The sequence below is a fragment of the Pterocles gutturalis genome, unplaced genomic scaffold, assembly GCF_000699245.1.
Source record: "Pterocles gutturalis isolate BGI_N339 unplaced genomic scaffold, ASM69924v1 scaffold6851, whole genome shotgun sequence".
Classification (NCBI taxonomy): Eukaryota; Metazoa; Chordata; class Aves; order Pterocliformes; family Pteroclidae; genus Pterocles; species Pterocles gutturalis.
In genome coordinates this window covers 74,291-85,173 of record NW_010102952.1, presented here as the reverse complement: position 1 = coordinate 85,173, position 10,883 = coordinate 74,291, and the positions used below count along the sequence as shown (strand labels likewise).

Sequence of the window (10,883 nt, the reverse complement as noted above, 5' to 3'; positions counted from 1 at the left end):
TTTTTCTGATCAGAAGTTGAGTAAAAACTTCCAGTATTCCCCAGTGGAAACACCTCTGACGGTTCCCATTCCCCTGTTCCCACTCTTTGCAGAGCGGGCAGAGTGAGGGAGGAGCGCAGTGCTTGGGATCAGGCTGTGCAGGCTCAGCCTTGGGGACCACGAGGGGCCGTGGGCAGCCCACGGCAGCTGGGGCGAGGATGCAGTTCCCCCGCACCCTGCCCAGCACAGCCCCGGGGGCCGGCAGCGCGGAGGAACGCGTGTCCCACCAGCTGGGAGAGGCTGGGCTGTGCTACAGCAAAACCAAACTGACCCAACATGTTCTTGTAAACCACTTTCTTTCCTAAATAGTTGTTTTCGCTAAGAAAGCCAGCTCTAATCAGGACCTTGAGTACCAGGCGCTTTGCAAACACAGAACCAGTTAATGGTTTCTGTCTGAAAATTACAAACTGTTGAGTGTTTGGGCACCAAAGCAGCTTTAGCTCTGTCTTGCTGTAGCTGTAGGAAGGGGAAGAAATGCGATGCCTTTAATCTGCTCTGGTACTGCAAACATGCTCAAATAAGCAACGTGTCATCACCACATGGCATCATTTCAGGATCCCCAGATGGCTGTAGCTGTTACACATAACCCCGTTTTAATAGATGGGAGTGAAACGGTAACACTATCTTAAAACTTTCTGGATGCGTCTAACATACCTGCAATGTTTTTGCGCTTAACACATGCTCAGCTCTTTAAAAGCACTGTTAACGTTGACTTTCAAATATGTATGTGTTGATACTGGCCAGAGCCTCCTACAGATATGTTCTTTCATTAAGAAATTTTGGATCTTCTATATAGTAAAGCAAATATTAGGACTAGATGATAATGAGAAAGCTAACTTTTTAGAAAAAAATGGCATAGTTTGCTTTGGCCCTTTAGAAGCGCACACGTTCCGACAGTGTCTGCACACTTACATGCAGTGAAGTACAGGTTTGTGGAAAACTAAATTTTCCAAATGAAGGAATGACTAGTGAAGAGCCTGATGATAACATCTGCTGTGTGTTTAAGTGTGGGCCATTCTGCTTGGTAGGTGGTTGGAAGCCAATGACCAGTGTTGCATAAAGACTTCAATATGAGAAGGTGCATCCACCTCTGACCTGCAGTGTTGTTGACAGGACTAACATAGCGGAATTAAACCTCAGGCTTTTGGAATCAGGCCGTGTGATGAACAATTACAATTAGGAAGTGCTTTTTTGGTGTTTCACATGTTCTGGTAAACTTTTCTGTACTGGAGAAGATGACTCATCATTTAATTCTGACTGTATCTCAACTTGCCTTGTGAAACCAGTGATGCCTTTGTCATCTCTCCTATCGTTGGTTAATGAGGTTCAGGCCTCAGAGGTTTCTCTTTGAATGGATTGCTTCCTAACATTTTATTCCCACTGTTGGCTTTTTTTTTTCTGATGGATTTCCCAAAAGTAATGTTTCAAGATGTATTTTCTTGTTTGACTGAGAGGATTTTTGTGCAGCAGAAATGGATAATGTTTTTGTAAGTCTCTTGGAATCTTTGTTTGGATTTTTTGTACTTTGTTTTTCTTCATTTTTTGGGAAGTCAAGGCTGAGAGGGTAAAAATTGTCCTGCACATTTTCTTCCAAAAATACTGTTTCTACTTTCAGAGGCAATGTCTGTTCTAGTCTTTTCTGGTAAGTATGGGTCCAGTTTACAAGGACAAAAAAAAGAAAACAGATATAAAGCAATCCTAGTAGCTTGCTTTCTTTTTTATCTTCTCACGTAAATGTTCCCTGGAGCAGAGTTCAGTGTTTAACCTAAATTTTCTGGGTTCCCACCACCCTCTGGCTGACCTGTCTGGGTGTGGCTCCACAGTTTTCCAACGTCGTTCAGTGGCTGGTATTTGGTGGTGAATTGACTTTACTCTAACCAAGGAGCCTGTCATTCACAACTGAAAACTGCTTTTTTTTTTTTTTTTTTTTTACCCTTCAAATTCTTGTTCTCTTTCTTTAACTTATTAGTGGTTCCCATGGACTTCATTGTGACTAATAACATTAATACCCTGATGAGCCACAGGAAGTATTGTGTGCTAGCTTGCTTTAAAAAAATTATAACAACTGAATGTGTTGATTTCTGAAAGTGTGTGTGTATACATATGAAAATATTCCCCAGAATGTGTTATTTCTCTGATGATTGGCAGTGCAATACTGTCTGTGTTTTCAGTCGATTAATCCTGGTTACTGATCTGGAAGTCTGATGTCTACAGATGAGGGCAGCTCTGCCAGATGAGTTATGGTGGCCTGGAGCCCTCAGGGTCTTGCAGCCCTTGTGCTGACTGTTCCTAACCCCCCTTCAGCTCTTGGGTAATTGCCGCAGCCACAGTTATGAGAGGGAAACATACTGGAGAGAAGACATGACCAGAGATCCACGCTTGGAAATACAATCTGAAACAAACTCCAGAGAGCTCTTGGCTTGCATTCTGTGAAAGCTAACGTTGGTGCTGGGTGTGATTTCAGTAATGGTAAATAGGATATTACTTGCTCTCTGAATTAGTCTGTGAATGTCCTAACATCTTACTGAGAGTAGAAAATCTTGTGCTGATCAGAAAACAACCAACTCACTGCCTCTTCTGTGAGTAACTTTTATATCTCTGCTGTTCCAGTTTGTGAGCTTGAAATTATAAGAGTCCCTATAGGAAAAGAAAGGCAGGATTTTCAAAGTGCTTAGTTTGTCCTTTTAATTGTTTTCACTGACAGTTATTTTCATTACATCTTTCTAACTTCAATAACAGGTACCTTTTCTTAAGAGGTACACTTACTTGCTGGCTGATGTTATCCTTATGGTATTTTTATTTCCTTTGCTCTTGTGATCCTAACCCAGGAAAATATCAGCATAAGCTTTCTACTGTTGGTGTGTTTTTTTTAAGGTTGGACGGGGCCCTGGGCAACCTGATCTAGTAAATGTGTATGTTTGGTGGCCCTGCCAGGCAGGGGGGTTGGAACTACATGATCCTTGAGGTCCCTTCCAACCCGGGTCATTCTATGATTCTATGATTCTATGATTCTAATCTGCTACAACTGAGCTGAAAAATGTTCTTTCTTGTGACCAGTCTAAGCAAGAGTCAGGTTTTAATGTCTTGCTTATGCGTAACATTAAGCCCTAATGACTGTGTCTTAATCTTAGAATCACAGAATGGCCTGGGTTGAAAAGGACCTTAAAGATCATCTAGTTCCAACCCCCTGCTGTGGGCAGGGTTGCCAACCACTAGAGCAGCCTGCCCAGGGCCCCATCCAGCCTGGCCCTGAACCCCTCCAGGGATGGGGCATCCACAGCTTCTCTGGGCAACCTGGGCCAGTGGAACAGGATCATCTACAGTTAGCTTTGAAGATGTACACTGTATAGAGCTCTTAACACCCCTGTTAGAAATAAGGATTTTTAAATACTCACTGTAACCTGCACAGAATAATAATTGGGCTAGAGACATTTTTCCTCAAAACCAATACTCACTGTAACCTGCACAGAATAATAACTGGGCTAGGGACATTTTTCCTCAAAACCGTTGGACTTACAAGTTTAGAGTTACAATTTCCAGTGGTATAGGTACACCACCATTACTTTAAAAAAAAGAAAATTATTTTAGAGCTCAGGCTTCAGAAATGCATCAGTATTTCTGATCAGTATTTCTGATGAGTAGTTTAAGTATATGCTGCATACAGATGTCTGGAAAACTATGCATTGTCATTTATTTGAAATACTTTTGCCTGTGCTTTGCAAAATGAGCAGCTGAGGGGTTTAGTGACGCTCACAGAACAGGACTTCCTGCACCAGTGGCCGCAGAACCCTGTGTTTGCCAGTTTCCTGTTCTGTGTTACCTGACATCTGGGTTGCAAGAGTGGCCGTATGGCCAAGCTAGTGCAGAGCGGCTTGGGCCCCACCAGCAGCCTTGACGGGGGCAGACGTTTGAGCCTCCATCTCTGGGATTGCACACGTGGAGCCCTGGGCAGCATCCCGTGCTTTACCCATGCCAGCATTGTGTGTTCCCATGAATGGAGACACAGGCAAACTGCTGCTTCTGTGGTTGATCTCATATTGCTTGTCAGTGTCTTAGTGTATTCGCACAGGAAAACTGGAAAGCTTGTACCAGTAACATCAAGACACAAACTGAACTATTTTTAAAGCTTTCAACTTTAAAATGTGTGGAATGTGACTTAGTCTGTGTGGCAGATCAAATCCTACAGATAGGTCATTTTATTTTGTGCTTTCTGCGAGCATATCTAAAACACTCACTGGGAAGTGTTAGAGCACTTGTGCACATGCTTCCAGCTATATTTTATTGTGGGGTGATTCCAGCTGTAGCAGGTTAAATCGGCACAGCAGCACTTGTTGGAAGGCTTGTATTTGAAACGTCTCATATAACTTCATCAAAACAAGCTGATAGCGTGTATGGTGACCTTTTAAGTTCATAGGCACAGAGTGTCTCGGTAGGAACTGTTTTGAATTCCATACTTGGCCTGAAAAATTATTTTGCAGGAGTTCTGTGGAAGCCAACCTTTTATAAAAATACAGAAAAGTAATCTGTCTGTTTATAAAGACAGACTGTTTGTGAGGCTTTGTTCAGAAGCAATTTCTGTTCATTGACGTTTCTGTTAGGATTGTGCATCTTAAGAAATATGTTTTCTATTTGTCACCAATAGAAAAAAAAAGTATTTTAGGCAAGTGAACTTTTGGCTTTTTTTTTTTTTTTAAATAGTTTTATAAGCAAAGCAAGGGAGAACTTCAGTTGTTACCAGAATCACATTTAAAATGTTTTTTTCCTTTTATGTCACTTCTAGGAAAACATGCAAAGAAACCAAACCACCAAAAAGCTATGTTTCCTCCAGATAGAAATATTTATATTTAAAAATGTCACCATGAAAACAAAGTGCCTAATGTGGGTAGAAACTAAGTTGAAAAGCCTAGAATGAGACACAGCCAGTCTCACTTGCAAATTTTGCTTATTGTAATGGTATTGAGATTTAGCCAGTTAAGTCAGGGAAGAGACAACAGAAATGCTGTAGTTTTACTGATGATGAAGAAGGACCAAAGTAAATTATTACTACAGATGCTGCAGAATGCAGTCTTTCGTTCCTGTTGATGTTTCTAACCTTAAGCAAACAATAAATGTATTGTATCCTGCATGCCAAACTGAAGTCTTAAGAATCTATTCTCAGTAAACATGGCAGAATTAGGGCTGTATTGGAAGTGGAATCAGGATTAGTGGTATTGAAATGTGAGGAATTTAATTCTTTTCCAATCTCCCTGAGGAACATGTTCTCAAATATTAGAAACAGAGCATTAAGGGACTTAGGAAGGACTTAAGGGCTACAAGTTTGAATTAAAATTAGGGTTGTTCTCTCTCCAGGGGGACAACTAAGCCGTAAAAGGTTTTTAATTTGGGAGTATACTACCTCAAAACACTGCTGACAAGCAATTCACAGGGTACTGCTGTCAAAAATTTATTTTCATTTAATGACTCCTATATGTCAACTTTATTGCTTGCTCTTTTATGCTGAAAGGCTTCATGTGCAGACATGAACCAGCTCCATACATCCATTTAACTAGTGATAATTAGTGGAATTATCCTGACAGTGGAGGCATTTTTTCACTATTCTCAAAATCATCTGCAGTAACAGAGCTTGTTTCACTGACAGGAAATATCAGCCGAGACTGGAGGCATTTGCTTTCATATGTATGCATCTGTACCTGCACTATTGCTTTAATTTCTGCGTCCTCTCTGTCCCTTTTGCCCTGCTTTCCTTTAAGTTGTAATAAGATCTTCACTTTCTCCTTGGGTAGCCACCAGGCATGAACAGCACTTCTCACCTTTTCTTACCTGACATTCCTGTTTGCCCCCGACTGCAGACAGAAAGGAGGTTGGTCTAACTTATTGCAGTAGAAGGGTTAATCAAAATGCAACCCTTCTTCTTCCCAGTGCCTGCACTTGGTGTCTGGGAGCCCTCCAGAGACTCCTGTAGTACCATGGGAAGACTCGTGGAAGGCCAAATTCTTGTATGTTCTTAGTACATCACGTGTGTGACCTAAAATGGCAATTCTTGTTAGGTGTGAATCTAAACCTAAAGATCCTGATCTAAAATAACTGTTTGTCCGCTCTGTTTTCTGCTCTCTAATTCTCTTCCTTTCTGTGTCCCAACTTTTCCCTGGGCTCTGTAGCACTTCAGTAAACTTTTAAGTAAAGTTCGTTGTGTTTTTGGATTGTGCTTCTAGAGGAAGTTCAGTAGTCACTTTGAAAAGCGTAGTTTGCAGTTTCAGCATCAATACTCACCTTGATGAGACTTTTGGATCTGTGTTTCATCCTTAGAGTGATCTAGATGATGAAGGAAGAAAAAGGGTAAATGATAATACTCTGAGAACTTGGGTATTTCCCCAGACACTGGGTTATTTCCACTACAGGTAAGCAGTTTATGCATTGCCTCTTGAGTCTTTCAAACAGGTACAGAACAGGAAACTTTAATTATAGTAAAGAATTGTTCTGTTCAACTTCTTGTCCTTATTGCATTGTTTCTAGTGAGTTATGTACAACACTGCAGTGGAATATTAGTGACTCCTCAGAAGAAAGCGCATACTTTTCCATGAGCTGCTTATACTTAGAGCACCATCTTCCTCTCTGTCATCTGTCAACACACTGTCCATGCCAAAAAAAAAAAAAAAAAAAAGATAGTGGTGTTTCCAGCAAGCCAGAAACCCCAGTAACCAGAGTCTCCTGTCTCATCCTGCCTTTCTGACCACAAAATGTGGCTTTTTGGAGAACATGACCTCTGACACAGCAAGGAGAAATGCTTCGCTGGTGAGCAAATGTCTCTGCGGAGATGCCACCCCACCACAGCTCTTCAGTGTGAACAAGATGGGAGTGTTTTGGAAGTTCATGAGGAGAAAATTTTGTGCCCAAAAAGAATAGCCTCAGTCCTGGCTTTGCAGTGTTGGAGGAGGGAAGTTTTAAGGCTGGGGAAGGTGTCCTGGTTGTCCTTCCCAGCTGCCTTTTTCCCTGGTGGAAAGGCGGAGGAAGCCCAGGCGTGCTGCGTGCATTTGTGTGTGTGTGTGGATGTGCAACACCTACTTCCACTGGTTTGTATCATGCTGAAAATGTTTTCCTTCCCTTCCCTTGGCCTGCAGTGGCTCCTGCCGACTGTCTCTTCTGTCTTCCCACCGTTATCAGCACTGGCACTTGCTGCTTCTCTTCCTTGGTTGGTTCAGATATGGCTCTACTCTTTGAGCTTTTATCTTCCCCCCTTCCTTGCTGGATGGGAACAGCTGGGGCTATAAAAATCTCCTCTCTCTGAGCAGAAAAGATACTAAATTAAAGAATTTATGATCAAACTCACTTATCAATTATGCCAGAGATATTTGGCTTATATGAACATGATAACAGTCTTGTGGTGAGCTAATGAAAACAATGGAGAGGAAGCATTGTTTTATAGCTATTAGATCGGTCAAAGTCTTTGGTAGCACTGAGGCAATAGCGGTGTGAGTTTAGAGTGATTAAGGAAACCTAATCTGGCTGCCACTCCCTTAGCTGAAAAATCCAATGTGGAAAGTTTCACTGACACTTCCCCACTCACCAAGAAGCTATTCATAATTATTTTGAGAGAAAAGAAAAATACTTTGGCTTTTCTGTTATAAAAAATATCTCAGGCAGACATGGAATTTGGGTAAAGTAAGTGTTTATTCTTGATTTTAATTCTTTTTTTCAATGGGTCTCAAATCCTGGGGTGCCTGAATATCAAGCTGTTTAAGCCATATTGTAGCATCTTACACTGTGCTGTTGCCATCTCTAGTTGCCCTCTGTTGCCCCCCTCACACCCATGCCGGGGCAGCCAGGGTGGCCGGGCTCCCTCCTGCCGGCATGCAATTGTTGGAGGGGTTTGCTCATTAATCACTGGGGACTTGAAACTGGAAAAGTGCTGGATGTCCTCAACTCCTTTGGAGTCAATGGAAGTTCATGGCATTCGGTTTCTTGAAAAATTAGACTTTCTGGAAGTCAGGGCATGTAAAATGTTTGTGCTTTTACCTCACAAAGCCACAAAGCCCTTCAGAAAAGGGCATGGAGCATACTATAAACGAAGTATTAGCCCTTCAGAAAAGGGCATGGAGCATACTGTAAATGAAGTATGCAGAGGGGAAAACAAAAATTTCCTGACTTATTCTTGGCACCAAATATTTAATCATGACATTTGGTCTAAGAAAATGTACAAACTCTCAACATTGCCAATTTATTTTACCCACAAACCAACAACGGACTGATGATGTGCACACAAAGGTTATTTATTTTGAGCGCAGTCAGGGAATGTGAGTATTCCAAATACTTCCTTATACCTCCCCATGGGATCTGTTTAAGAAGTTGCATAATATTTTTCTGTATTAGAGGATTGTAAGATAGACATGGAAGGTCTCTTCTTTACTTAAATACACTGGTTGTGTTTTCTCTTTTCTTCTTTGAAGGAAATACAAGCAAAGAATGAACAGTTTGTGAACAGTGTTAAATTAAAAAGCATAACTTCAAAGGCCTTTCTAAGAGTTTATTCTAAAACTATCAGCCAACAGATGACATTCCAAGCAAAATAACTAATTATGTGGGAGGTTAGACAAGCATTGATTTAGTTTTTGATTTCTTGGACTAGTAGATAAGTCTTTAATAGCAAGAAAAAAAAATACAGGACTTAAATCTCTCGACTTGAGTCCAGGTGGTCCCTTTGCTGAGAACAAGTTTATACATAACCTGTAACAATTTTCTTGGAAAATGTGAAAGCCGTTTGGATATTTTTATAGCCCTTGGCTGACTTTAAGATGGTCCCCATTAGAGATTGAGAGCAAGGTTAAAGAAGGATAAGGGAGAGCCACAATGTAAGTAGTTTAGTTCTTGCAAGCTTGAGTTAATTTAGAATAGCTCTTACAGAACGTAAGGATATTTGTCTGGAATATCAGGAACAGTTTGACGGTGATCACGTTACTAGGAAAAGCCAATGGAGCTTAGTGGGCCAAACATCGTTACTTTATATTGTCAGCACATGACAAGGTAAGACTCCAAACATATAACTGTAACATTTAACATGCGGAGATGTGGAGATAAAATTCCTTTCTATGCACTAGCACACTGAACCCTTTCTCATTTTGGCAAGAGAGTTAGAAAAAGGGGAGGTTCCTGTGGTTGCTTGTTTTCTGGTTCTTCAGTTCTGGTATAACTGGCGATAATGTTTCTGCTTCGCCTGTTCTGTGCATTTGCTGGTGGTAAGTGATTGTGCCAATTCTAAATTGCTCTGGCTAAGCTGCGCTCTTGGTCCTAGCTCGTGCAACAGGAGAAGATTCCCTCAAATAGCATTGACTTTTGGCTGCAAATTTCTAAGAATTCTTAAGACCAAAATGTTACCAGAGATGTACTAGCTGTGACGTAACTTCTGCTTGGGAAAAGCATCTGGACATCTGGTTTTTCTTCATCTGCTACCTAGCACTTATCACTGAATAAAAATTAAAGAAAACCTCAGCTTTCAGTGAAGCTGGATGTTTTTGAAGCAGTAGGCTTGAGTTTGTAGGGTTTTTATAACAGTCTTCGTGAAGTACGTGTCATGACAGCATAAGTACATTGTGTTTACTTGTAGCACTTGGATGCCACTACTGAATTTTTGTATCTTGTTATTGAGTTGTCATATGCTGTATTTTTATATTCCTATTGGATATACAGTTCATGGGTTAAATTTTGTTGGGAGAACCTGCTTTAACATATCCTGTGTTCGTCTTTTCTAGGAATAACATGCTTGGAAGTACTTGGTAGTGTTGATCACCTGTACCCCACCACGAGAGCTGCAGCTTAATCCTTTCAAACAGTTCTCTAAGAACATGGGTGAAAACGATGATGAAAAATTCAGTCATGCTGGCCAGATATTTGAAAACTTTGTACAAGCATCAACGTGCAAAGGTACTATTCAGGCCTTTAATATTCTCACTCGCCAACTTGAATTGGATCCTTTGGACAATAGAAACTTTTACACCAAACTAAAGTCAAGAGTGACCACGTGGAAGGCCAAAGCTTTATGGAACAAGCTTGATAAAAGAGCAAGTCACAAAGAGTATAAACGTGGAAAATCTTGTATGAACACTAAGGTAAGTGGAGAAGTTCAGTTTTGGATTTCATAGGTTAGAGTCTTTTAAACTTGTTTTTCTGCAGAAGCAAGGTTTATACCACCACGTGCAATGTGTCCATTCATGTAACCCTCCCTTTATTATACTTTTTCAAACTGGCTGATACCAACTGATTTTGACAAATTTTCAGTATTTTTGTTCTGCAAGTTCTGTGGAAACACACAGCACCTAGGAGTGGTCCTAAAAGCACCCAGCTTTACAATCTACCTCAATCATGGCAGAAAAGTTTTCTGCCCTCTTTAGACGTCGGTGTCAACCAGGCAAAAGATATAATCTCATAAGGCAGTAGGCTTCGTTCATTCCAGGCTCACAAGAACTAGCTTTTATTAAACAGGGTTTTGCAAGGTGCGAATCACCGTATATTCAGCAGGCTCCTCTGTTTGCTGCTCAGTGTATGCTGTAAGAGCCCAGGGCTGGTCAAATGTGTTTCAACAGTGGTTACTAAACTGTTCTCTGGAAAGTGTTGCTTGGAGGTCTGGGGATCTGTCTTTGTCACCTAGCATTGGCTCTAGTTGCTATACAACAGCAAAACAAAATCCTGTGCTACTTAAGGATTTAAATACTTTGCTGTAACTGCTTTTTCACAAGCACAATGTGGATATTTGCTGTGTGGTAGTTACTGAAGGAGATGGTCTGCTTGGTTGTAGAAAGGACAGGAAATTATCTCCTCTTCAGCAGAGCGTGCGAGACCATATTTTGATAGAG

General features: G+C 41.0%; 1 protein-coding gene across 1 annotated transcript in view; it reads left to right on the top strand.

The window, feature by feature from the left end:
• Positions 1–9,875: 9,875 nt before the first annotated feature.
• MICAL2 (microtubule associated monooxygenase, calponin and LIM domain containing 2) overlaps positions 9,876–10,883 on the top strand; it is a 56,758-nt gene continuing 55,750 nt past the window's right edge. The window contains exon 1 of the mRNA XM_010086494.1: positions 9,876–10,139. Coding sequence (XP_010084796.1) covers positions 9,876–10,139 — 264 coding nt within the window. The remainder of the gene's footprint in view (positions 10,140–10,883) is intronic.